This window comes from Mytilus trossulus, chromosome 6 (genome assembly GCF_036588685.1).
Source record: "Mytilus trossulus isolate FHL-02 chromosome 6, PNRI_Mtr1.1.1.hap1, whole genome shotgun sequence".
Classification (NCBI taxonomy): Eukaryota; Metazoa; Mollusca; class Bivalvia; order Mytilida; family Mytilidae; genus Mytilus; species Mytilus trossulus.
This window is the reverse complement of record NC_086378.1, coordinates 38,759,927-38,786,917: the sequence shown is the minus strand read 5'-3', so window position 1 is coordinate 38,786,917 and position 26,991 is coordinate 38,759,927. Positions and strand designations below refer to the sequence as shown.

General features: G+C 32.9%; 2 protein-coding genes and 1 long non-coding RNA gene across 4 annotated transcripts; 2 read left to right on the top strand and 1 right to left on the bottom strand.

Moving 5' to 3' along the window:
- Positions 1-3,396: 3,396 nt before the first annotated feature.
- On the bottom strand, positions 3,397-13,870 carry LOC134721318 (zinc finger protein 69 homolog). Of its 2 annotated transcripts, none has more exons than XM_063584221.1 (3): positions 13,814-13,870; positions 6,760-6,870; positions 3,397-5,260 (listed from the first exon to the last, which is right to left on the bottom strand). In XM_063584221.1, exon 3 carries the CDS (start codon positions 5,046-5,048, stop codon positions 3,399-3,401), a length of 1,650 nt encoding a protein of 549 aa, XP_063440291.1. In that variant the 5' UTR covers positions 5,049-5,260; positions 6,760-6,870; positions 13,814-13,870; the 3' UTR covers positions 3,397-3,398. The 2 variants fall into 2 exon arrangements, with proteins under 2 accessions (XP_063440291.1, XP_063440289.1); XM_063584219.1 differs by having other exon boundaries at positions 13,763-13,843.
- Positions 13,871-14,070: 200 nt separating this feature from the next.
- LOC134721317 (uncharacterized) lies at positions 14,071-17,640 on the top strand. Its single transcript, XR_010107837.1, has 3 exons — positions 14,071-14,299; positions 16,897-16,938; positions 17,572-17,640. It is a non-coding gene; the product is annotated as an uncharacterized LOC134721317 (long non-coding RNA).
- Positions 17,641-18,111: 471 nt separating this feature from the next.
- LOC134723417 (uncharacterized) lies at positions 18,112-21,927 on the top strand. The gene is made up of 5 exons (XM_063587033.1): positions 18,112-18,437; positions 18,870-19,023; positions 19,663-19,879; positions 20,441-20,653; positions 21,733-21,927. Exons 2-5 carry the CDS (start codon positions 18,950-18,952, stop codon positions 21,865-21,867), a joined length of 639 nt encoding a protein of 212 aa, XP_063443103.1. The 5' UTR covers positions 18,112-18,437; positions 18,870-18,949; the 3' UTR covers positions 21,868-21,927.
- Positions 21,928-26,991: the final 5,064 nt, after the last annotated feature.

The following is a 26,991-nucleotide window of genomic DNA, read 5'->3' as shown; positions in this document are numbered from 1 at the left end:
AGGGCTCATATGATCTCTACCCCATTTTCATGGTTCATTTGTCGATGTTTAGAAAATTAATAAAGGGCAACAGTAGTATACCGCTGTTCAAGTCATGAATCGATTAAGAGAAAACAAAACCAGGTTACAAACTCAAACTGAGGGAAACACATCAACTAGAAGAAGAAAACAATGAAAGAACAGAACACTTTAGTCCAATGAAAAACAAAACAACATACATTTGTAAACAGAAAAGAACTATTAGATAACAACTGTCATATTCCTTACTTGATATAGGACATTTAAAAAAAAATGGTGGGTTGGACCTTGTTTTGTGGCTAGCCAAATCTCCTTGCATTATCATGATTATGGCAATGTTAATATAAGTATTTATCAGCTTTTCAGATACTATAAGCAAAAGGTAAATTTTATTTGGTGTATGAAATGATATATCAAGACTGAACGTGGCCAGTTTGCTTGCCTTCGTCCAGGTTTTGTGCGATATCATCTATGAAATGATGAGTTGAGTTTCGCATGCTATTTTTTTGCGGAACCCATGCTGCATAGGATGCAGGATATTATGTTTGTCCGAGTGAGCCATGATGTTGCTGGTAATTATGTGTTCTGTGATTTTACAGGCTATACACGTTAAAGATTCTGGGTGGTAGTTTTCTGCTTTGTATTTCTGGTCTTTTTAAAGATAGGACAGACATTTGGTTATTTTCCAGACTCATATGACTGTTGCTGAGTATTGGTGCTATTTCGGTGTCTATAAATTCGTTTAAATAGAACCTTAGATGTAATTTTGTCTGGGCCAGTGTTTTTAAGATCCACATCTGTCATGGAATTCCTGATTGGAAAAGCTTATTTTTTTCCAGTAAAAGCAGACTGGAACTGTTGGTTAAGTATATTTGCCAAAGGATCTGAATGTAGTAGGCCATCTTTTTTTTCAGTGGTGAGACTTCATTTCCATTACTTCGTTTGTGCTTTATGAATGTCCAGAATCTCTTCATACAGCCAGTATGACCTCCTCAGACCTTGTTGTAGCTGGCTTTTGATTGTTTTGTATTTTCTATTGCAGTAGTATATGAAAACTAACCCAAATCACAAAAACTTTCAAACATCCAATCAACCATGAAAATGAAGTCACGCGAAAGGCAAGATGAAACCAGATGCTCCGCAGGGGGCAGCTTTATACAACCGCAGAGGTCAAACCCTGAACAGTTGGGGCAAGTATGGACACAACATTTAAGCTTGATATAGCTCTGAATTTGGATTGTGATGAAATAAAATTGAGAATGGAAATGGGGAATGTGTCAAAGAGACAACAACCCGACCAAAATAAAAAACAACAGCAGAAGTAGTTGACACAACATAGGTTTCCGACACGGAATGAATGTGGTCTAAGAACTTAAACTTAAAAACTTATTAAATTGGACATTTACCTATTATGGTCCAATATCCAAAATCTAAATACATGGTTTAATAGATTCAGCATATCATAGAACCCTTAGAATTCAATTTTTGATGAAATCAAATAATGTTCTATTTTAGACCCTTTAGACCACAATGTGGACCAATTTGATAACCGTCCGGGCCCAAATATTAAAAATCTAAATACATGGTTAGATTCAGCATATTGAAGAACCCCATATGTTCAATTTTTGTTTAAATCAAACGAAGTTTAATTTTGGACCAACTTGATAATGGCCCATAATAAAAAAAATCAAAGTACATGTTTAGATTCAGCATATCAAAGAACCTCAAGAATTAAATTTTTGTTAAAATCAAACTAAGTTTAATTTTGGACACAAATTTGAAGGGACAGAAAAACAGACATGGTGATTCCTCTATACCCCTTAAACTTCTGTTAGCAGGGGGTATACGTTTTGACTTGCACATGTAAAGGCTAACAAAAGGGATCATACTATACATTCCATTCATATTTCTATAAAAATATATACAAAATTTGATTCCTTATAATAATTTTGAATCCTAAAATTTGCATTCATTTGTCTCAGAATAAGTGACCATAAAAACTTATGGATAGAGTTTAAGAAACCAGAGAACTCTGGAGGTCTGGTTTAGATTACAGGATTTTGTTAATCAATCAGTCCCTCCAATACAATATAGATTTGCCATCCTGTGTCATTGACTCATACATGATAACATATATAGATCACTAGAAATGGTTTTTTTTTAAACAGGCCCAGCATATTGAGTATAACCAAAAATGGGATTTTAGATAGTGGGTTGACATGTACACTTAAAAGAAACCCAAATGAACCAATGATTTAAGTAGTGACTCTCAAGTCATCCTTTTGAAAGTTTTACAGAGACCATCACAAGTTGGTTATTACTGTAAATTCAAAAATTATTGCGAGTTTTTTATAAATGTGAATAATGTGACTGAGTGAGTATCGCAATAATAAGAACTCTCATTCATTTTCCTGACATTGCAATAATTATTCTAATGCAACAACGTTCGTAACGTTCAATTTGATTGGATAACCTCACTTTCTTACATGGCATCAATTGACAATTGATGCTATGGGACGTACGCACAAGCGCAGACGGCATATGACAGATTTTAAATACATGTTTTAACGTTGTTTGCTGTCAGTTTCATTAGAATGGAGATAACAATATTGTATTTTAAGCTCTGACTGCATGAATTGGGGATTTGATGGTCGCAAATACCCGTTAACTGTCTCCGCTAACGCGTCGCCAGTAAACTTAATTTTGCGACCATCAAATCCCCAATTGATGCCGTCAGAGCTTAAAATACAATAAAGTTATCTCCTAAATCTCGCTTATTTGTCCATTTTCAAAAATCACAATAATAAACGCACGCAATAATTTATGAACTTACAATAACTGTTCTGGATGATAGCTGTTAACCATTACCTGTGCCACTGATGACAACAAGCATGTCGTCTTCCTATTATTGTTGTCACCTGAGACCTGGGTACACTATAGTTTTCTATGAAGTTTTTTTGTGGACTTTTTGTCTTTTTATAGCTTTTTCCTTCTTTTTTTTTTTTGCATTGCTGATTGTTAAATTTTCTCAACTTTATATTACCTAAGTATCTTCTGCCACTTTTTTAAATAAAATTTCTAAAACAATATTCATGAAGCCATTGCCAAAAATCTTAAAGCTGAATCCCTGTTTATTATAATTATTGTTCATCATGTTCATGCAACCTTGTATTGTAATTGGGAACATGTTCCTGTAAAATTAGAAGACATGGTACGATTGCAAATGACAACTCTACAAAAGAGATCAAATGACACAGAAATTTACAACTATAGCCCTAGGTTACTATACAGCCTTCAACAATGAGTAAAACCCTTACTGCATAGTCAGCTAAAAAAGGCCTTGAAATAAAAAAATGATAAAAGACAATTGCAAAAAAATATCATATATTCTCCTTTAATTCTGTAACTTTAATCATTGGTGTATCTCCAACTGCATTTTCCACCCTCTGCAAAACAACATTTCCATAGTCAATTTGAGGAATTATAATTGTTCTCCCTCCTCCTGAGTCCATTAAAGCTATATTGGAAATTTCCGTGAGTTGATAATTCAAGGCATTCCCTTCAGTGTCTGTTGTAATTACTAACTGACCACCAGACACAGACTCCTGTAAACAGGTGCTTTCTTCTGTTGATTCTACTATAACGTTAACTGTAGATGTCTCTTTTTCCTGCAATTCATTTGTATTTTTGTCTTCATTAATACTCTGTATGTTATTCATACTTGATGGTTCTGATCCACAATCGGTTTTATCATCAATCTTAATAGGTTGATTTTTAATACCATGCACTTGAGCTTCATGCCTTTTGACATGATGTTTGTGTCGAAAGACATAACCACAATGGGAACATTTAAATTTTCCTTCTGTGTCATGATTCCTTTGATGTGCCCTGCACATAACTTCTGTTAAAAACCGCCAAGTGCATCCTGGGTAATTGCACTGATATGGTCGATTAGGATCATGAACACGTTTGTGTTTGGTTAAAGTTGATTTATCAGAGTATGCATTACCACAGATATCACATAAAACACACCCATTGTTATGATGTTGCCTATGTATGTGTATTAAGGCAGTATTTGATGATGAAAAATCACATTGTTCACATTGGTACGACTTCTTGGAATGTGAGCGATGATGTATAGTAAGGTAGGTTTGAGTCTTAAATGATTTTCCACAAAAATCACACAGAAAAGGTTTTTCAGGTTTATGGAGTGTATTATGTTTTTTCAAATAACGCAATCTAGTGAATATTTTATCACATTTCCCACATGGAAATTCTCCTGCTTGGTCTTGCATTTCGGTATTTCTGTTCTTTCTGCCAGATCCCATGTGATATTTTAAGCAAATGTTTTTATATTCAGAAAATTTCATCAGCTTTATATTGTCATTTGTGTTTTCAAGTTTGAGTTCTTCCTTAGTATTCATGTGATCTACATGCTGATCAGACATATGTTGATACAAGTTTGCCAATACCATATCTTGGTAATTACAATATATACAGCACAAATTTTGTCTTTCATAAATAATACTTTTTCCTGCATTTAAATTTGTTTTCACACAAAAAAAGAAATCATTTTCATCTGTTATATCATCATTTACATATTTCAAATTTCTCTCTGACGATTCGTCATCATCAATAAAAAGGTCATTACTAGGTTCATCCAAGCTTATTATTTCAATATTGCAGGTGACAACACTGTTTTCCCCATGTGCTGAATTTGGCGAGACAACTTCCTGATTATCTTTGATAGCAACTGTACTTGTATAAGATAATGACAGGTCATTATTAGCTTTTAGATCTAAATGTCCAATTTCTGTTGTTCCGTGACTGTGATCCATTGGCAAATGATCTTCAATGGCTGGGTTAACAGTTACTGAAGCAGGAATTTCTTCACAATAATTAATTATATCACAATCAGCTGTATCAGTTTGAGGCCCATCTGTTTGGCTGTCTTTTTCATAATCAGGATCACATTTACTGTTGTCAGAACCGTCACTGTTTAATAAATTGACAACATCAAGGTTTTCCATATTTACAATTTGAAGATCATAATCATTTCCTTTTTCCTCTATAATGTTTGTTATGTCTTGGATATCTTCTTTTTCATGAAAATTATTATTCCTTTTTTTCCTAGGAACCAATGACACTTTATGTTTCACTTTATAATGCTGAGTAAGCGAGGAGTCTTTAGTATATGAAATCTTACATAGCTGACAAACATAGCAGTTTCCTGGTCCTTGATCTGAAACAAAAGAAAAAAAGTCCCTTTGTCATACAATCATGTACATGATGCAAATTGTCAATCAAATATATTTGACCTGTGAGGCCTGCAGAAGGTCATATAACCCAATATAAACATAAACATGATAAATATAAACATTAAGATAGCAGTCACATGCAAATAAATTTTTCTAGGTCTATTTGATTTCATATTGTAAGTTTAAAAGTATGTTTAACAATGTTTTAACCTATATATAAAGATTGATTGTTTTGTGGATTGAATCAGTCAACGAAATGGTTCATAAAATTGAGAAAGGAAATGGTGAATATGTCAAAGCGACAACCACCCGACCATAGAGCAAACAACAGCCGAAGGCAACCAATGGGTCTTCAATGTAGCGAGAATTCCCGCACCCGTAGTTGTCCTTCAGCTGGCCCCTAAAATATGCATAATAGTACAGTGATAATGGACGTCATACTAAACTCCAAATTATACACAAGAAACTAAAATTTAAAATCATACAAGACTAACAAAGGCCAGAGACTCCTGACTTGGGACAGGCGCAAAAATGTGGCGGGGTTAAACATGTTTATAAGATCTCAACCCTCCCCCTATACCTCTAGCCAATGTAGAAAAGTAAAAGAATAACAATATGCACATTAAAATTCAGTTCAAGAGAAGTCTGAGTCCAATGTCAAAAGATGTAACAAAAGAAAATAAATAAAATGACAATAATACATAAAAAAACATCCTTGTTTCACTTTCAATGTTAACATTCTTTTCCTTTTAATAGCTGAATACATGTATCATAGATCAAATTCATCTGTTCAGTGTATATATATATTAACTTTTTGTTTTCATATGTATTGAGTTCAATTGATATTTTATAGTGTGTTTTTCTATGTTGTGATGTTACACTATTGTTCCAGGTAAGGGTGAAGGTTGGTAGGTTTAAACCCACTGGGTTTGTTTGCACCTGTCCTACGTAAAGAACCTGATGTTAAGTGGTTGTCGTTTGTTGATGTGGTTTATTAATGTTTCTTGTTTTTTGTTTTTCATATACTTTAGACTTGGTTTTCCTGTTTGAATGGTTTTTCATGAGTCATTTTTGGGTTGTCTCATTGGCACTCATACCACATCTTTTATATATATATATATAAGTCCTTCAATTAAACCCTTAATCTGGAGATGGATTATATAAATATTATACATATAATCCATCTCCAGCTTAAGGGTTTAATTGAAGGACTTCTAGGTCATAGGCATACAGATTAAAGAGATTTAAATATTCACTTGCAAGTGAAAAGTTCATCAGCAATGTTTGATAAAATTGAACCAAACTGGCTGCTAAAAGCTGGTTTATTATTATAAATTCACTATTTAACTTTCACATGACTTTCATTATTGAATGAACAAAAAAAAGATCTCATTTTACATATATCTCATTATAGCTACATGTAATGCCTCTTTTAAGGTCAAGCTCAAAATAGCATTTAACAATATTAAAACTTATTACTTACGTTGTATCTTGTGTTTTAAAAAATCTATGAGGTTTTCTTCATTATGCTCACAAATACCACAAGTGAACACATCTGTACTATGTACCAGAACATCAACTTGACTATTCTCACCTGTCGAAAATTATGGAATATTATTAATTAATAAACATGGTTGTCTACAGATAAACAAAATTATTTGTTGGATTGATGATTAATTAAAGTTTTTAAAACTGAAAAGTTTTTAATGTACACAAATTGCAAAAGAGGGACAAAAGAAACCAAAGGGACAGACAGACAAACAATAGTACACATGACACAACATAGAAAACTTAATAATTAACAACACAAACCCCATCAAAAACTAGGGGTGATCTCAGGTGCTCCAAAAGGGTAAGCAGATCCTGCTCCACATGTGGCACCCCTCGTGTTGCTTATGTGATAACAAATTCGGTAAATAGTCTAATTTGGTAGGTCACATTCATGAAAGGGAAGGGGATTATAGTTACGACGTAAAGAACATATTCGATATCATTTGTGAAATGGTTATTCCATAACGGTCAACAAACTCCTGATGGCGTCCGTAAAATTTACGAAGGGATGATTTCAACTTCAACATTTGAACTCTAGGTTTAAGAGCTTCCTTGTGAGCAGCAACCCTCTATCAAGAAAATCATGATAGGAAATGCAAGCACGGGAATATTGTATCAATTTGGAGATATATACCCCGTATGCAGGTGCTGCTGGAATGTTGCTACTTAGAAATGGAAAGTTCAAAATTGGAAAGCTGAAATCATCTCTTTTGTTGTAAAGTTTTGTTTTCAACCGACCCTCATTGTCAAATGTCGTAAAAATATTTTTAAATTTTTGCTTATTGGTGCCGGTTAGGATACAGCACTTTCCTTAGAATTTGTTTTAAAAGATGAGGATTTAACTGAAAGGATAGGGGCCAAAATTTAAACCCTCTAAAGAAATCACTGAAATCAGGACCAGTTATTTCTGTAGAATGATTGCCCCATAGAACTAGGGATTTCCTCAGCCCTCTTGATGATTAGCATTACAAGAGAGATCTAAATGGATACAAAACACAAGTCATAAAAGGCTCAGCCTCTTCTCTGAGCCAATGGAGGTTACAAATGTACCAGGATTTGAGAATTTCTGAATATGATGATTTATGATTTGTTTGTCTGATGTAACCAATGTAACCATTATAAATGTCAATCATTTTTTTGTCAATGGGGGTTACAAAACAAGGTAACTGAATTGTGGTGCCTTTAATGCAAATTATAGTTCATAATTTCCTGATCAGTTCATTTTTGCAGAAGGAAATGTTACCTTTGCAGAAACTTTCTTATTAGACAGGTTGTTATCAAAGATAATGGGCTGAATTAATACTGAATCTGTACTGGGAAAAAGCTCATTATCAATATTGTCATAATTTGACAGCAACACAAAACTAGAGGCTCTCAAGAACCTGTATCGCTCACCTGATTCTACTTGGGTTTTTGAAATCATATTAAAAATAAAAAATCTGGCTTAAAGTAACAACACAACCTCATAAGGAAGGACACATTCAGGCTATGTTTGATTTCATTCAAAAGTCCCCAACTGGTGGCCATCTTGGATGATGGATCGGCTACAAAGTAACAACACTTGGTCAGCATCCCATAAGGAACATTCATGCCATGTTTGGTTCCATTCCATTCAGTGGTTCTCTAAAAGAAGTCATTTGTTTATATTTCCTGTAGGGTCCTATGTTAAACTGAGTTCCCTGCTGTAAGCCAACTTGGATGATGGATCAGCTACAAAGTAACAACACTTGATCAGCACTTCATAAGGATCATTCATGCCATGTTTGGTTTCATTCCATTAAGTGGTTCTCTTAAAGAAATCCTTTGTGTGCATTTCCCATAAGGTACTATGTTAAACTAAGTCCCCCGCTGGAGGCCATCTTGGATAATGGATCGTCTACAAAGTAACAACACTTGGTCAGCACCTCATAAGAAACATTGATGCCATGTTTGGTTTCATTCCATTCAGTGGTTCTCTAAAAGAAGTCAATTGTATGCATTTCCCATAGGGTCCTATGTTAAACTAAGTCCCCTGCTGGCAGCCATCTTGGATGATGAATCGGCTACAAAGTAACAACACTTGGTCAGCACCTCATAAGGAACATTCATGCCATGTTTGGTTTCATTCCATTCTGTGGTTCTCTAAAAGAAGACATTTGTATATATTTCCCATAGGGTTCTATGTTAAACTAATTTCCCCGCTGGCAGCCATCTTGGATGATGGATTGGCTACAAAGTAACAACACTTGATCAGCACCTCATAAGGAAAATTCATGCCATGTTTGGTTTCATTCCATTCAGTGGTTCTTTAAAAGAAGTCATTTATATGCATTTCCCATAGGGTCCTATGTTAAACTAAGTCCCCCGCTGGCGGCCATTTTGGATAATGAATCGGCTACAAAGTAACAACACTTGGTCAGCACCTCATAAGGAACATTCATGCCATGTTTGGTTTCATTCCATTCAGTGGTTCTCTTAAAGAAGTCATTTGTATACATTTCCCATAGGGTCCTATGTTAAACTAAGTCGCCTGCCGGGGGCCATCTTGGATGATGGATCGGCTAGAAAGTAACAACACTTGGTCAGCACCCCATAAGGAACATTCATGCCATGTTTAGTTTCATTCCATTCAGTGGTTCTCTAAAAGAAGTCATTTGTATGCATTTCCTATAGGGTCCTATGTTAAACTAAGTCGCCCCCTGGCAGCCATCTTGGATGATGGATTGGCTACAAAGTAACAACACTTGGTCAGCACCTCATAAGGAACATTCATGCCATGTTTGGTTTCATTCCATTCAGTGGTTCTCTTAAAGAAGTCATTTGTATACATTTCCCATAGGGTCCTATGTTAAACTAAGTCGCCTGCCGGGGGCCATCTTGGATGATGGATCGGCTAGAAAGTAACAACACTTGGTTAGCACCCCATAAGGAACATTCATGCCATGTTTAGTTTCATTCCATTCAGTGGTTCTCTAAAAGAAGTCATTTGTATGCATTTCCTATAGGGTCCTATGTTAAACTAAGTCGCCCCCTGGCAGCCATCTTGGATGATGGATTGGCTACAAAGTAACAACACTTGATCAGCACTTCATAAGGAAAATTCATGCCATGTTTGGTTTCATTCCATTCAGTGGTTCTTTAAAAGAAGTCATTTATATGCATTTCCCATAGGGTCCTATGTTAAACTAAGTCCCCCGCTGGCGGCCATTTGGATAATGAATCCGCTACAAAGTAACAACACTTGGTCAGCACCTCATAAGGAACATTCATGCCATGTTTGGTTTCATTCCATTCAGTGGTTCTCTTAAAGAAGTCATTTGTATACATTTCCCATAGGGTCCTATGTTAAACTAAGTCGCCTGCTGGCGGCCATCTTGGATGATGGATCGGCTAGAAAGTAACAACACTTGGTCAGCACCCCATAAGGAACATTCATGCCATGTTTAGTTTCATTCCATTCAGTGGTTCTCTAAAAGAAGTCATTTGTATGCATTTCCTATAGGGTCCTATGTTAAACTAAGTCGCCCGCTGGCGGCCATCTTGGATGATGGATCGGCTACAAAGTAACAACACTTCGTCAGCACCTCATAAGGAACGTTCATGCCATGTTTGGTTTCATTCCATTCAGTGGTTCTCTAAAAGAAGTCATTTGTATGTATTTCCCATAGGGTCCTATGTTAAACTAAGTCCCACGCTGGCGGCCATCTTGGATTATGGATCGGCTACAAAGTAACAACACTTGGTCAGCACCTCATAAGGAACATTCATGTCATGTTTGGTTTCATTCCATTCAGTGGTTCTCTTAAAAAAGTCATTTGTATGCATTTCCTATAGGGTCCTATGTTAAACTAAGTCGCCCACTGGCGGCCATCTTGGATGATGGATCGGCTACAAAGTAACAACACTTGGTCAGCACCCCATAAAGAACATTCATGCCATGTTTAGTTTCATTCCATTCTGTGGTTCTCTAAAAGAAGTCATTTGTATGCATTTCCCATAGGGTCCTATGTTAAACTAAGTCCCCCGCTGGCGGCCATCTTGGATGATGGATCGGCTACAAAGTAACAACACTTGGTCAGCACCCCATAAAGAACATTCATGCCATGTTTAGTTTCATTCCATTCTGTGGTTCTCTAAAAGAAGTCATTTGTATGCATTTCCCATAGGGTCCTATGTTAAACTAAGTCGCTTGCTGGCGGCCATCTTGGATTTTCGATCGGCTACAAAGTAACAACACTTGGTCACCACCTCATAAGGAAATTCATGCCATGTTTGGTTCCATTCCATTCAGTGGTTCTCTAGAAGAAGTTCAAAATGTAAATTGTTTACGACGACGGACGCCAAGTGGTGAGAAAAGCTCACTTGAGCTAAAAAGAAGAGGTTCTAAGTTGATTTATTTAAAGTATTCAGGAGATTTTATCGAAGCTTAGCAGGACAAATTGCCCCACTGGCAAGTCGCCCCACTTTTCCACCAACTCGACCTACTTTTAAAGAAATTGCCCCAACTTGTTTACCAACTGAATACTCACCCTACTTTTTTTTTAAATCACCCCACTTGTGAAAAAGGGTTAAATCCTGTTAATATTTATACTCCTGCCAACTCGCCCCACTTGATGAAAATGGTAATATCTTAGACTAGATGAATATACAATTTTCATGTCTGCCCACTTAAATGAAAACTAATCTCATAGAATACAAATCAAAATGATGGATATCACTCATGGAATGATTAGAAGAGTAGTTTGAATTATTTCATATTAAGGCATTGTGGGGGAAAATGAACATAAATAAAGCACAATTGCTGAAAATTGCATTAACAGCAGGTCTTTAGAAGGAAACATGCTCTTCCAGTGTGAAGATAAAATGAGCTCAAATTAATAATATGGGTCTCTTAATTTGCACAATTTCATTTAAACTGCAGTTTATATCTTATCGAAACTATGTTGCCTGTTCCGAACATCTTTCAAAAAACCCAAAAAAGTTGCAAATGAAATCAAAAATTCTTCTAGTAACAAAATGTTACCAACTATCATTGTAAGACATAAAATCTAGACCAACAGCTAAAACCTACGACCTAAGTGTCAACAAAATTAATCTAAAAATGTGTTTTAGGGCATTTTGTAACTTGAAACAGAGGTTATATGACATTGAAGATTAATAGTTATAGAGTGCCTTTTGATCAATTTTTTAAGTATTTTTCAACACAGGGCATTGAAAATGTACTTTTTCAATGTAAACAAATTTAAAAAAAATCTTTTATTGAAATGTGGATTCGTTCTTGATTGCAAAAATATATATTCACTTCTAATAAAAATTCAAGACTAAAATAAACATAATAATTGATGGGAAATAAATTAATAAACAATGTTTGTTATATTAAAAGTTTTAAAATTTAAAATTTGTTTCAAGCCAATTCCAGATGAAAAAAAAATGGGAACTAATCTAAATTGTTGATAAATTACAGATGATAATTGGAAATTTATCAAGTAAATTTGAGGCCTTACTTGAATACCATATGTATATTCATATTTATATTCATATTTCAATATTTTTAAAGATCTAGTTAATCCATTAATCATTTATCTTTCAGATATAATTTACAGAATCACCTTATGTAATGTAGATCAAAAGTGATTGGCAATAAATAAATCTATCACCCTTCATGTCCTTATATATATCAAACATCTAATATACACATTTGTGTATTCAATTATGAGGTCAAATATTTGTGTACTAAGGATTAGATGTATATTGAATGGTCTGTATAATCATGTAAGACTAAGATTGATAGCTAATGTGGTCAATTCAAAGTTTAGGAAGTGGGGCATTGTAATTAAATGTCCACCTTGTCTCTGATTGTTTGGTGATAATGACAGTTGTCAATCATACTAGTATTGTATCAATATCCATTCCCTTATCATAATATTTTCAAAAAAAAAGCCTGCACATCAACACACCTTAATGACATACATTCTTGAATGAACTGCTCCAATAATTTACCCATTTTTTTTCAGTTTATAGGTGTATTTGTTTTTGATGCGTTTTGTTTTTTGATTTTGTCATGTGATTCTTGACTTTCCAAATTGATTTTCCTCTGAGTTCAGTATTTTTGTGATTTTACTTTTTATGTGCATACATGAGAACCATAGGGAATTATATTTCAGTGTGAATACATTTAGTAACAGTAGCTAACCTTTCATGTTGTTAGGGAGGCCGGTGCCTAAGTAAAGATTTAGAACGAGTTCTAATCTTTCCAAAAACGAAAATTTATTGTTATTGAAATAAATGATGTTTCACTAAATCTAAAATTATAATTATGAATATGAAGAATTTCAATTAACAGCAATTAAATATCATATAGCACTTGCTGGATTGGTTACTTTTGTCTTTGAATTAAGAATAATTCAAAACTAACGAGCAATCATTGAAAGGCAAATGTTACTTTCAAGTAAATATGAAAGAGAATGCCCATTCATTCTTTACAATAAGTGTGGGTGTGGTTTTTGCTAGTAAAAAAGTCTAAGCAGGTTTTATTGTTGTTGAAAAATTGATTGCTAAGTTTAAGTTATGGTTTCTTTGAAAACAAACAAACATGAGAAATTTATATACATGTTTAAGTGGGGTGAGTGTGCATTACTAAATTAATCTTTGTTTATCTATTTGTCATGAGTGTGAAGTAATGGCAGACCTTATTTTAGTGGGATTTTAACCCTTTTCATAATTGGGGCAATTTAACAAACCTATTTCCAAAAGGATTTAACCTTTTTATAAGTGGGGCGAGTTGATAAACCAGAGAGGGGAGAGTTTGTGAAAAAGTGGGGCGATTTGACAGTGGGGCGATTTGTCATTGATTTATATTTTTTACATGTGGATATTAATTGTCAGGCGATGTTAGGTTAGCCTGTGTTTAATGTAATTAAATACTTTGCTTCATATAATACTTAGCGGGATCTAACCATTGACATTTTCTGAGTTAATGCAAATAATTCTTGCATTGGAGTTCATACCGGAAATGTGTGGAAAACTCTAAACGGTAAATATTGATGGTTGCGTTTCCGCTCTAGAATGTAAACTCGTACCAGTATTTTATTAGATACCTCCGAAGAATGTCGATGATTTATGACCCGATATTCTCATTAAACATATGTACAAACAAATAAAAGCACATGAAATCGTATGATGACGATTGATTTAGGTCGGTATCTTTGAAAATATATTCTATTCGGATTCACTTCTAGGGGCGAACCAATCTAGGGCGAAAATATAATGGGAACGAAATAAGCCTTTACTTTTCCCACTTATCAACATGTAAACAACTTTCAACTCTTACTTTCGGTACCACGCACAGCACTTTCGATTTAATTGAAAAATAAGGTTAACTACAACGTGAGGAATGGATTTTGATCAGTAATTTGTAAAGTAATGGATGTCAAAAATCACAGAAAGCAGCTTGCAGAATATCTAACCAACAAACAAAAGCAAACCACAGTTAGGTACAAATGTAACACTATCATGACTATACACTGTATATGCTACAAAAGTCATGAAAAGTAGGAAATTGTTGCAAAATAGGCCTATATCTAAATTATATACTGATGATATATTGGTAAAATTAAAATTGAGAATGGAAATGGAGAATGTGTCAAAAGAGACGTTACAACCCAAACATAGAGGAGTGTAGGATTAACCTGGGTTGGGGGCGTAAACACATAAATTCCCTAGGTCCCAATTTTAAGAACTTTAAATCCACACATCCAGTCATCATGAATTTAAAAAAAAAGAATTACCGGATCCAGTAAATTATTTTGTAAATCCTGATTTTAAAAACACTGATCCTATAAATGTCCTGAAAAAGATCCTCCCTCATACTAACTCCGGACAGTGATCGTTTCTGTTCCGGAACTATTTTCCTTTACTCCATCAATTAGGTAGCAATACACAGTTAGGAAAAAAACTTAAAATTGACACTCATAATTTTTAAACACCCCCTTTCCCCTCCTGTCTAAAGAAGGCTTTATATGTGTGTTATGCATGTATATACTTGTAGAAAGAGAATCTTCCATAGATTTGATTTCTAATGGTCATAAGGGTGAAATATAATCCCTTTTGGGTGTAACCATGGCAACAATCTGCATTTCTTAGATACAAAATATAGCAAAAAAGGGGGGTGAACATGTCACAAAAGTCTCCAAAATTTGGTCTAAAGGAAAATTTCAATGAATTACAGTGATACCTTTCCTGAATCCATAGGTTTATATCTATCAAGTGGTCCAAAAAAAATCATATGTCTTCCTGCTCGTTTTTCCATAAAATTGAATTGAAAAGATCGAGCGCAAAATCTTTGTTGATAAACACTACAATAATTTATGGACCTATGAACGGTACGGATAGGAAAATACGGACTGTCAATCATTGAAATGGCCTATAAAACATGTTAAAATCAATCTAAATGTTCATATAAACCCACTAAGAAGGCTATATTATTCTTCAATTACCTAAAAATCAATTTTATTGTACAAAAACTTTCATATTTAAAAAATTCACAGGGGCCATAATGCGAAACTAAACTTCTAACTGTGTATTGCTACCTTAGTGTAGAGAAGTATTGGGGCCCGTATGCGGATCGGAACTGGAACTGCCGGGGAGTTTGTCCCTCATAGTGCAGACAACAGCAGATGGCCACCAATGGGTCTTCAATGCAGCGAGAAACTCCTGAACCCGGAGGCTTCGTTTAGCTGGCCCCTAAACAAATATGTATACTAGTTCAGTGATAATGGACATCATACTAATCTCTGAATTATACACAAGAAACTAAATGAAAAATTGTACAAGACTAACAAACTTGTCAAAAGCCAGAGGATCCCGACTTAGGACAGGCACAAAATTGTGGCAGGGTTAAACATGTTTTTTGAGATCTCAACCCTCCCCCTATACCTTTAGCCATTGAATGTAGAAAAAACACTTGCACAAACAAAGTAAAACTCAGTTTAAGAGAAGTCCGAGTCCGATGTCAGAAAATGAAACAAAAGAAAATAAACAAAATGACAGTAATACATAAATAACAACTAGCAGTTACTCCCATGCCAGCTCCAGACCTCAATTAAACTGATTGAAATTTTTTGTCTAATCATGTAAATATCAGACAAAATCCCTTCTGTTAGGGATTTAGTATTATACCATCATGAAATATATGAGAAGAACATAACCCGGGTCATGGCAACAACTGGTTTTATAATAAATGTGTTTAATTCCGATGAAAAGACCCTATTTCATGTGTATTTGTGAATCAATATTAAAGCCAAAATATGCGATCTTTAATAACCTGACAACAGTGTTGTAACTACATGTACATCCCTTCTTAATAAGTCTGTTTAAAGGTTTTGTTAGCTTTTGAGGTGAATACTGACTTTTTTGTGCTTTGTAAAGAATATTACCATAAAATATAAAATATTCATTATTGGATGTTGTGACTGATTTGAATTAAGGTTCATCTGAAGGAATTGAAAAATATGACCATTTTCACACTCAAAAATCTACTATGATTACAAACAATCTGATGCATCTAGGAAAGTTTTAAGGCATGGCAGGACCTAAATATATTAAAGTTATATGAAGTCTTTGTTTCAGAAAATAAATTACTTACCTGGATTTAGACATGCCTTTTTTTTCCAGTCTGCAGAAGAATGTAAAATAAACAAACAAAAGAGTTGCATTTGATATGGTCCACTCTGTTACACAGTTAAAATCACCTATTGTTTACAGGTGTCTATTGTCAATCTATTGTCCATTTAAATCAATACTTCTCACAACATCCATTAATGAGGGGAGCTTTTCAAACGTTTTCCCAACGAAGTTTATTTTTGTACCTTCTGCAGGAATGAAAAAAATGAATAGCAAAATCCAGAAAAGTTTATAATTTTCTGAACCATAAAATCTGTTGAATTTAATAATCTAGTTCCAGCCATGGCTTTAAACTTTCACAGGTGCACAGGTATGTCTGTTACTCAGAGTAAAGTTTGTGGCAAAAGGTTATGATGATAAAAGACCAACTTATCTACAAGAATTGTAAAATTCATAACTTTAATTTTAGATCACAGGAAACAGCAGTTCCCCTTAGAGTCAGAACTACCAGGTATGGTTTGAAATTTGCTCATTTTGATGATGCTCAAATTTATCTGGAATGAGCTGTCACAAGGAAACATCTTTTGTAAAAAAAAACCAAACTTAAATAAACATGAGATCCAAATAATGTTCAGCTTTGTGCAGGGATCATGAATAAAAATATTTGTGCTTTAATGCCTGTAGTTGTTTGGTTTTTAAAAAAAAATAATTACTGTTTAGTACAGATTTTGTTGCTATTATCTGACCAGCTAAATATTCTTATTAATCCTATGTTTGATATATTGTTATTTAGTTGTACAAGTTTATGACAATAAAAATTGAATAAGTTTGCATAAGTAATTACCAATTTGCTATGTTGGACAAAAGTTGATTATTTATTATTTATGCAAATTCATGTAGGAAAAGACTAGTTTGTTATACTTCAAGTTAGCTTGTTTTCAGTATTTGACACCTCTTGGCCCAAGTTGGGGTGAGATAACTTGGAAGAATAAGTTTGCTCAAAGGATTGTTAAGTATACTTGACCCATAATTATAAAAAAATATTACTGTAAAAGTTAGGGTATGATTTCTTGATTGAAACAAATAACTACAAACTTAAGTTTACAAACAGAATTTAAAATCAAAGGCTCAATATGTTTTATAGAGTACCAGCCAGCAGAAAGACTGCAGTTAAAACCTATGCAAGGAGACTAAAAACAGCAACAATATATGAGTAAGTTAATTTTGAATTAAATAGTGCATTTGCTTGTGTGATGCATTACATTTAATATAGTCTTATTGCAAAGCAAATTAAACCTTTCATGGGATTAATATAAAAAAGCAATCTCCCAAGATTGATAAAAAAAGATGTGGTATGATTGCCAATGAGACAACTATCCACAAAAGACCAAAATGACACAAACATTAACAACTATAGGTCACTGTACGGCCTTCAACAATGAGCAAAGCCCATACCGCATAGTCAGCTATAAAAGGCCCCGATAAGACAATATAAAACAATTCAAACGAGAAAAGTAACGGCCTTATTTCTGTAAAAAAAATGAACAAAAAACAAATATGTAACACATAAACAAACGACAACCACTGAATTATAGGCTCCTGACTTGGGACAGGCACATACATAAATAAAGTGGCGGGGTTATACCTGTAATTGAACATATTTTAAAAGCACCTGTGTGAATTAATTAAGAGATAATTTGATAATTGCTGTGGTTACAATGATAATGCATGCTTCTATGTAACACCATTTTAATCTGTAAATAAATGTTGTTAATTGGATAAGTCATTTTTAATGGGGAGATAATCTTTTAGTCAAAGAAAGTTTTCAATCAGGTTGTTGGTTCTATGATAACTTAGGTCAATTTGAAAAATAATTGTTCGTTGATTAATACCTCAAAGAATTCATGAAATGCAATTCAAATTGAAGGAGATGGATTTCAGTGTTTTGTGTGAAAATTTCTTATCCTAGATTTGTAATAAAAACTTTCTTTGGTATCATTTAAAAGTTAGGTAAGAAATTCCATGAAAACTTTTAATCTGTTAATGCTCAAATTGAAACATAAAACAAATATAGATAATGGTAATGATTTTTCACTTCGAGAAAGAAAAAAACACCTGAAAAAAATATTTACTACAACTGATACACTTTGATTTTATATTTTTTTTCCTATAGATTTAAACATTGTTTTAGAAATAAATACATTGTACAGTGACAAGATGGGGTTACTTTTTCTGCATAAAGACATTTGAAACAGGGTTTTGACTTTTCTTTTCATCTTTTGCATTTACATTTGAATACCAGCCTCCTCAACTAATCTGGTGATTTTCTGTAAGCATCAATTGGTCCATATACATTGTAGCTTCTTTTTGAGTGATGTTTCTGAATGCCATATCTTATCTCTTAGTGTTTGCTCACATAATTTTATTTATGTATATCAACAGCACAACACAAGAAAAATGTCAAGGATTACAAAAAAAATGTTAAAAAAAAGGCAGATGAATCATCAGAAATAGGCAAGACTATGACAGATAAAGAATTATGGGATAGACTAGATGAATTAGAGAGAATTGAATCAGAGAAAAGAGAAATGCACAAGTAAAATTACAGAATCTTTATTTATTTATAAAATTACTCACCTTTTCTTAAACAACTCAGATTATTGCCATTATTTTATCATTCCCTGAAAAAATTTACTCAAGTTACATCGACTAATAATTGACAACCAGACGATTAGTTTATAAAGCTTTGGTTTGTTTTGTGAATTTTAAAAAGGTCATTATATCTAACAATTTTAATTAAAAAATATAACTTAAACTGGTATATAGTATGATAGTTTAACCATGACAAATTACAGCTCAAATTCGAATTTTGTTCAGGTCAAATGTTTTTGTGCAAAGTTATAGTCCGTTGACTTAAAGAGTTCACTTAAATGATCAGTTGTCAACTTTTTTTTTGTAATGCTTGAAGATTTGACTTGTTATTTCTAATTAAAAGTTCATTGAATTAGAAAACCTGTCATGAATGTACAAGCACATGTGTTTACGTAAAACTTTACAACCACCATGATATAAATGAAAATTTCAGTGTTAAGTTGAAATCATTTTCGTGATTTTAACAATGTTGTTATTGTCCCTGTTACCTTAATTGATAGGTTATGAAAAATATATGTATATAATTTATAACCAACTAATAAGCTGAACTTCAAAAAGTTACCGTGTTATTATTTCTTCATAGGGTTACAAGTGATGAAATACTACTACACAAAAGTTATGATAGTGATGATAGCATTCTCAGTATTGACACTGGAAGTGGATCAGATTCTGGAGATGCTGACATCAATGACGCAGAGGCTCAGGAATCATCATCAGAAAGTGCAGAATCAGATGACGAGGGAAGTGAACCTGGATCTGTGACAAAAATAATCAAATTTTCTCATACCGCAACAAAAAAGGTAAATAAACAGTCTTCTTTGGAGGAATGATATACTTTTACTTCAGACTTTCTTTTTTGATATTTGGAAACTTGACAACTAATCTATATCAAGACAGTCTCTTGGCTGATATCTAACACTAATTCTTAAAATAACATTATATATCTGATCATTTACCTGTGATGGATCATGTTGTTGGACCAAATATTCTCAAATGACAGACTTTACACAAACTTTTTGATTTAAGATAGCTTTGATCATTCCGAAGTATACACTGCTGCACAGCACCTATGGCATTGAAATGTAAGAAAGTCTTGGTATTTGTTATTCCAAATGAATAATTTTTGTCTTTAATATGTACAATATATTGCATGTTCACACAGCTGAAAACTTAAGTAAATTGCTATTTTTCTGAGGGTTTATATGGACAGATTATGATGAAGTTTTTGGCTGTATTATTGTATTGTGTCAAGTAACAATGGAGTCCTCATAAATACTACAACACAATCATCAAAAGAAGCAGCTTTGGATATTTGTTTGGTATTAATTAGGATCATACAATATATTACTTTTCTATTTTAGACTGCTTCTCGAGTGGATAGTACAGATGATGATGATGACACAGAGATAAATGAGACAGATATCAAATCTCCAGCAGACATATACTCCCAGTTCTATCCTACATCAGGACCAAGATCTATACTAAAGGGTGATAGGGAGAAACGTCAGACAAAGAAAAGTGTCAGATTGATTCCCAATGATAGTAAAGATGAAGTGCCTGTCACTGCTCCTGTTGTAAGTTTTTATACGTCCGTCAAAATTTTGACGGGAAGTATTATGGTATACAAATGTCCAGTGTCCGTCTGTCTGTCCATCTGTCCAGCGTAAACATGTTGCACTGTAACTTGAGAACGACTTATCTAAATTTCATGAAACTTAATATAGTTGTTTTTTATGATGGTCAAATGATCTGTATACTTTTTGGTGAAAATAAGATTTAAAGTTTTTGAGTTACTGCCCTTTGTAACTAAAACAGGGGTGTGGTTTTTTTTCACATGTTGCACCGTATCTCAAAAACGATTCTTGATTATTGCTTAAAACTTTACACACTTCTTAGTTATATTAATCTTAATATCTGTATACTTTTTGGTGATGATTCAAAATTTCATTTTTGAGTTATTGAGTATTTTGTTAAAAAGGGGGAGGTTTTTTTTACATGACATGCCGTATCTCAAAAACGATTTATGATTATTGCTTCAACTGTACACACTTCTATTTTATATTAATTTAAAGATCTGTATACTTTTTGGTTTGATTCAAAATTTTATTTTAGTGATATTTGTAAAAAAAAAACAGGGTGGGGGGTTTCACATGTCCCGCCATGTCTCAAAAACAATAAATGGTTATTTCTTAAAACTTTATCAGAAACTATTTATGATTATTGCATAAAACTTCCACACAAGATGTCGGGCTTATCATGCGTTCATGGCACAGCTGTTTTTTTAAATGCTCCAAATTTGAAACATGGATCAAGAAAATATTTTTCAAGTGATTATGGTTATTTTTTGACAACTTGACATGCAGCTGACTCGTAGCTCAGAACAGACACCAGTGTCAACAAATTTGCAATATTGTAAAGTAATTTATATTAACAAGAATATACAATTTTCATGCAGTATATAATGTTTGGCATTTTGATGTTCAAAATAAGTGTCATACTACGTAGACAACTTTATTCTTGATATGAAAAAATGAAACTGGATGTATAATTGGTTATAAAAATAGTACAATTTTCTTACATCTCTATCTTTAAAAAAAAATGTCACCATGAGGACAAAACAATTATTTTATATTATTTATTTTTTCTTTTCCAGGCATTTTCAGATTCTGTTGTTGAGCGGTCAACTCAAATGAAATCCTCCAGTGACACTAATGTAGGAATTGTACAAGACAAACCAGTAAGAATGTCAAGGTTTAAAGCTAGACAACAAGGTTTAGATCAAACATGAAAATCAGAGCATCATATTTTATATCATCACTATCATATATTAAAATTGAAATAACATTTGATTTGTTGATTATGATTGGAAAGTGTTATAAATTGTGGTCTGTGCAAAACAAGAATATATTTCTATGCCCTACGTACGATAGTAGAGGGGAATTATGTTTTTGGTCTGTGTGTCCGTTCATCTCTCTGTCCTGGTTCAGCTTAAAGTATTTGGTTATGGTAGTTTTTGATGAAGTTGAAGTCCAATTAAGTGGAAACTTAGTACTTATGTTCCTTATGATATGATCTTTCTAACTGTAATGCCAGATTAGAGTTTTGACCCTAATTTTACTGTCCACTGAACATAAAAAATGATAGTGCCAGTATCTGTATATACTATATAGATATAGGAAGATGTGGTGTGAGTGCCAATGAGACAACTCTCCATCCAAATAACAATTTTTTGTTTTTAATCAAATACTTATTGAACCAAAACTTTATACATACAATAAGTCACAATTCTAGAAATGTATGCTTAGGTTTTTGTTACACAATAAATAGAATTTAAGCTTTCACAGAGCAACAAAATTTTGAAGTTTTCAATGTAACTTATATTGTGTCAACATGTTATGATAAACACAATTAAAGTTATATTCTTAAGTGTTTTCTTTTTGTGAAGGTATTTATAGTTATTTTTGTCGAGCCAGTGAAATTTATTTCTTGAAAAGCAAGACATATAGCTAGTTCTTAGTTCTGTCATCAGGGCTGTCAACATTTAAGTTCAGTCTATGTTTAAAGTTTTTTGTGGGGATCAATAACTTCTCAAATCTACATGGAATTAGATGAAATTTGGACGGAAATCTTGGTTATGTATGACCAAAATTCAGTATCCAGAGCAAGATTTTGAATATTTGTTTTCATAAAATTCATGAAAAAATCATTCGAAATCCAGAAGTGTTGTTATGAACTGAAAAATTAAATTAAAATAAATCATGGATGACCAAGTTGCAATTACACTGGTAAATCATTTATTTTGCATCTTCATCCTGCAGACAACAGCCAAACTTGAGAATTTGAAATTCCATGAAATATTTGATGCATGATTTATCAGTATTTTTGCTTTACTGGATTCACCTTATTCACCAGAGTATCTTAGTATCGCAGGAGCTCATTTGTAATCAATTATGGTAAGAAATTCCTAGGACCACTAGAAATGTATAAAATTGAGGGTTGAACCAGACAAATGTGTATTTAGATGTAAACAATAGTCTTTTTATGCATAGAAGAGATTGGGATACATTACAGGAATATATAACCTGGACAATTTATAGACATGGGCTGTCACAATACACATTTAACTCTCCTAGGCTATTTGAGGCCTTGCCTTACTGGGCATCCATTATAAACTATTTCAAACATCTCCTGCTATGAAACTATATGATCAATTTCAAGCAATCTTCTTCATAATCTTGAAAAAGTAGTACAAAAATGTATGAACATTTTTATTTTTTTTCCTGTCAAGCAATCAATATGTCCACCATGGCTATAAATAGAACAAAATAGAACATATTTCTTATATATATAAAACCAATAGATACAGAGAAAATATAACGGGTAAAAAATGCTCAGATTGTGAAGATTAACCCACTTCCTGTTAGCACCAAGAGTATCAGATGAACTCCTTCTAGTAGGAGTTATTGTCCTTCAAAAATTATTTGTTTTTACAAATTTCTATGTTTTGCCTTATATGTTGAAACTATAATAGATAGACAGTAACTGTAAACAGATAAAAATGATGGCTGATGCAAGATCTATTTAAGTTCTAATGTGACTGAAACAGCTATTTTAAATTAAAGCCTTGTATGAACTATTGCCTTTAAATAATGATGACAGTTTCTGTTATCGAAATCATAGATAAACAGAAAATGTTACCAGAACAAAAGATCTACAAAAATACCTATATGATTAAATCATTATTTAACATTATTATAGGAGTTATTTCCCATTGGTTTTTAGTTCCCATTTTAAACTGATTCTATTTTTTGTCCTATTAAATGCTCACTGAACATGCTCACATCGACTGACTTGTTAAAGATTTAAAATACAAATAGCAATAGGAAAGTTATGTCGGTGAACTGGTATTTTTAATCTGACCTTGACCTCATTTTCATTGTATATGGGTGAAGGTTAAGATTTTGTGTTTTTGTCTGTTTTTCAAATACAAATAACCAAAGGTATGGTATATTTGGTGTATGGGATAATTGTAAGGGGTATATGTCTGCTTTACAGCGTTTTCTGACCTTGACCTCATTGTCATTATCTTTAAAAATGTTTAGTTTATGTTATACCAACCAGGAACATTTTCTTTTGTTAGATATACTGTTGTGTGTCTAGGTTTAATATACTTGTAGATCTTTATCTTAGACATTTTTAACATAAAATGATGGTCATTGAAGCAGGCGAGTCAGGTTAGCGTGTGAACTGGTGTTGCAGGCAATTTGAAAATTACTTCATAGTCTGCATTCACTCCAACGAACTTGGAAAGCTATTTATTTGAAATACGATAATTCTTTTTAACTGAAAAAACATATTTTGATCACAATGATGGTGGAAATAGTTATCAAAGATCATCAAATAGAAGTTGTTTGCCTCATCTGTTCTTGCTGTTTGTTTCAGTGTTGATGAATGAATCACTATATAATTAATTTTTTCTGAAGAATTAAAAAAAAAAGGTAATTCTAATGTTTTGCTTCACGTCACAGAGTAAATACTGATAATGTTGTAAAACCAGTGCGCGCGACAGCGTTGTCCTTTAGGCATATAAAAAATGACAAGATCGATTTTTGCCACTTAATTTTGAAATCACGCAAATCCTGTAGTGTATGACAGAAACGTCTCCGCCCCCTTGGGAGATTCCTGGACAGCCGTACAATTGTTTCCATCACTTAACACGCAATAAATCATTTAATAAATATGGTGGTATTGAGAAGTTAATTAAATTAACAAATAGCCCCTGTTGACTCTTTAGATTTATGACATCCGTTTCAAATTGTCATAAATTTGATAATTAATTTATTTTCACAATCGTTGATTGTAGATGATTGATTTTCACGGTGCACGTGGTGCAGCGCCACGTAAAATTTCCACTTAGCGGCGGCATGTTAATTATCGAGCTGTTCGAAAGTTTCATAATATGTAATTAAAATTTTATTTTATTACAAGATGCGAGGGGCACCGATCACATTTGCATGACTTTATTTTCCTTTTTACTCGACCCTGCTGTGTAAATGAAAATATAAACATATATAGATATAGGAAGATGTGGTATGAGTGCCAATAAGACAACTCTCCATCCAAGTCACAATTTATAAAAGTAAAACATTTAATATCGGCCAAGGTACGGTCTTCAACACGGAGCCTTTTTCCCGCCGAACAGCAAGCTTTAAAGGGCCCTAACTATTACTAGTGAAAAACGATTCAAACCAACTGACTAATCAACACAAGAAACGGGAAACACTTATGCACAACATCAACAAACGGCAACTACTGAAAATCAGATTCCTGACTTAGGACAGGTGCAAACAATTGCAGTACATATATATGAACCGAACAAATCTATGAGCACAAGGACGGAGTTTTTTAAGTTTACACGTAATAGAATAGCTTCATAAAGAGTAGTCTAGACTTTGGTTTTGATTGTCTTTCTATTTCTTCAATGGTTTAAACTTTTGTTTAAAATATTGCAACATTCGCACAGGCACTTGTCTCAGAAAAAAAAATCCTGTTTACCTTATTGTGTTATAATAAGGTATATAGGAAAAAAATTTTCTGAGACAAGTGCCTGTGAACATTCGTGTATTACGTGGTAAAACGGATAAAAAAAAAGGGTTTTACAGTTAAAAGGTAAACAATGGTTAGGCAAGTAGATGAAAATACCTGAGGAAAGTACAACCGAAGCTTATACATACTTTGAATATAATAGATTTTATAATCTTATTATTTTGTATTATTAAGATAATAGTCTAACACACCTCAACTTATCCACTGAAATCAAAAATTCTTCTAGTAACAAAATGTTACCAACTATCATTGTAAGACATAAAATCTAGACCAACAGCTAAAACCTACGACCTAAGTGTCAACAAAATTAATCTAAAAATGTGTTTTAGGGCATTTTGTAACTTGAAACAGAGGTTATATGACATTGAAGATTAATAGTTATAGAGTGCCTTTTGATCAATTTTTTAAGTATTTTTCAACACAGGGCATTGAAAATGTACTTTTTCAATGTAAACAAATTTAAAAAAAATCTTTTATTGAAATGTGGATTCGTTCTTGATTGCAAAAATATATATTCACTTCTAATAAAAATTCAAGACTAAAATAAACATAATAATTGATGGGAAATAAATTAATAAACAATGTTTGTTATATTAAAAGTTTTAAAATTTAAAATTTGTTTCAAGCCAATTCCAGATGAAAAAAAAATGGGAACTAATCTAAATTGTTGATAAATTACAGATGATAATTGGAAATTTATCAAGTAAATTTGAGGCCTTACTTGAATACCATATGTATATTCATATTTATATTCATATTTCAATATTTTTAAAGATCTAGTTAATCCATTAATCATTTATCTTTCAGATATAATTTACAGAATCACCTTATGTAATGTAGATCAAAAGTGATTGGCAATAAATAAATCTATCACCCTTCATGTCCTTATATATATCAAACATCTAATATACACATTTGTGTATTCAATTATGAGGTCAAATATTTGTGTACTAAGGATTAGATGTATATTGAATGGTCTGTATAATCATGTAAGACTAAGATTGATAGCTAATGTGGTCAATTCAAAGTTTAGGAAGTGGGGCATTGTAATTAAATGTCCACCTTGTCTCTGATTGTTTGGTGATAATGACAGTTGTCAATCATACTAGTATTGTATCAATATCCATTCCCTTATCATAATATTTTCAAAAAAAAAGCCTGCACATCAACACACCTTAATGACATACATTCTTGAATGAACTGCTCCAATAATTTACCCATTTTTTTTCAGTTTATAGGTGTATTTGTTTTTGATGCGTTTTGTTTTTTGATTTTGTCATGTGATTCTTGACTTTCCAAATTGATT

Coding starts and splice junctions, on each gene's coding strand:
- LOC134721318 (XM_063584219.1), bottom strand. CDS start 13,811: ATGAACTCCAATGCAAGAATTATTTGCATTAACTCAGAAAATGTCAAT. Junction 6,871..13,762: donor TAACTCAGAAAATGTCAATG/GTTAGATCCCGC, acceptor AATTTTCGACAG/GTGAGAATAGTCAAGTTGAT. Junction 5,261..6,759: donor TTTAAAACACAAGATACAAC/GTAAGTAATAAG, acceptor CTTTTGTTTCAG/ATCAAGGACCAGGAAACTGC.
- LOC134723417 (XM_063587033.1), top strand. CDS start 18,950: ATGACAGATAAAGAATTATGGGATAGACTAGATGAATTAGAGAGAATT. Junction 19,024..19,662: donor GAGAAAAGAGAAATGCACAA/GTAAAATTACAG, acceptor ATTTCTTCATAG/GGTTACAAGTGATGAAATAC. Junction 20,654..21,732: donor TGCCTGTCACTGCTCCTGTT/GTAAGTTTTTAT, acceptor TTTCTTTTCCAG/GCATTTTCAGATTCTGTTGT.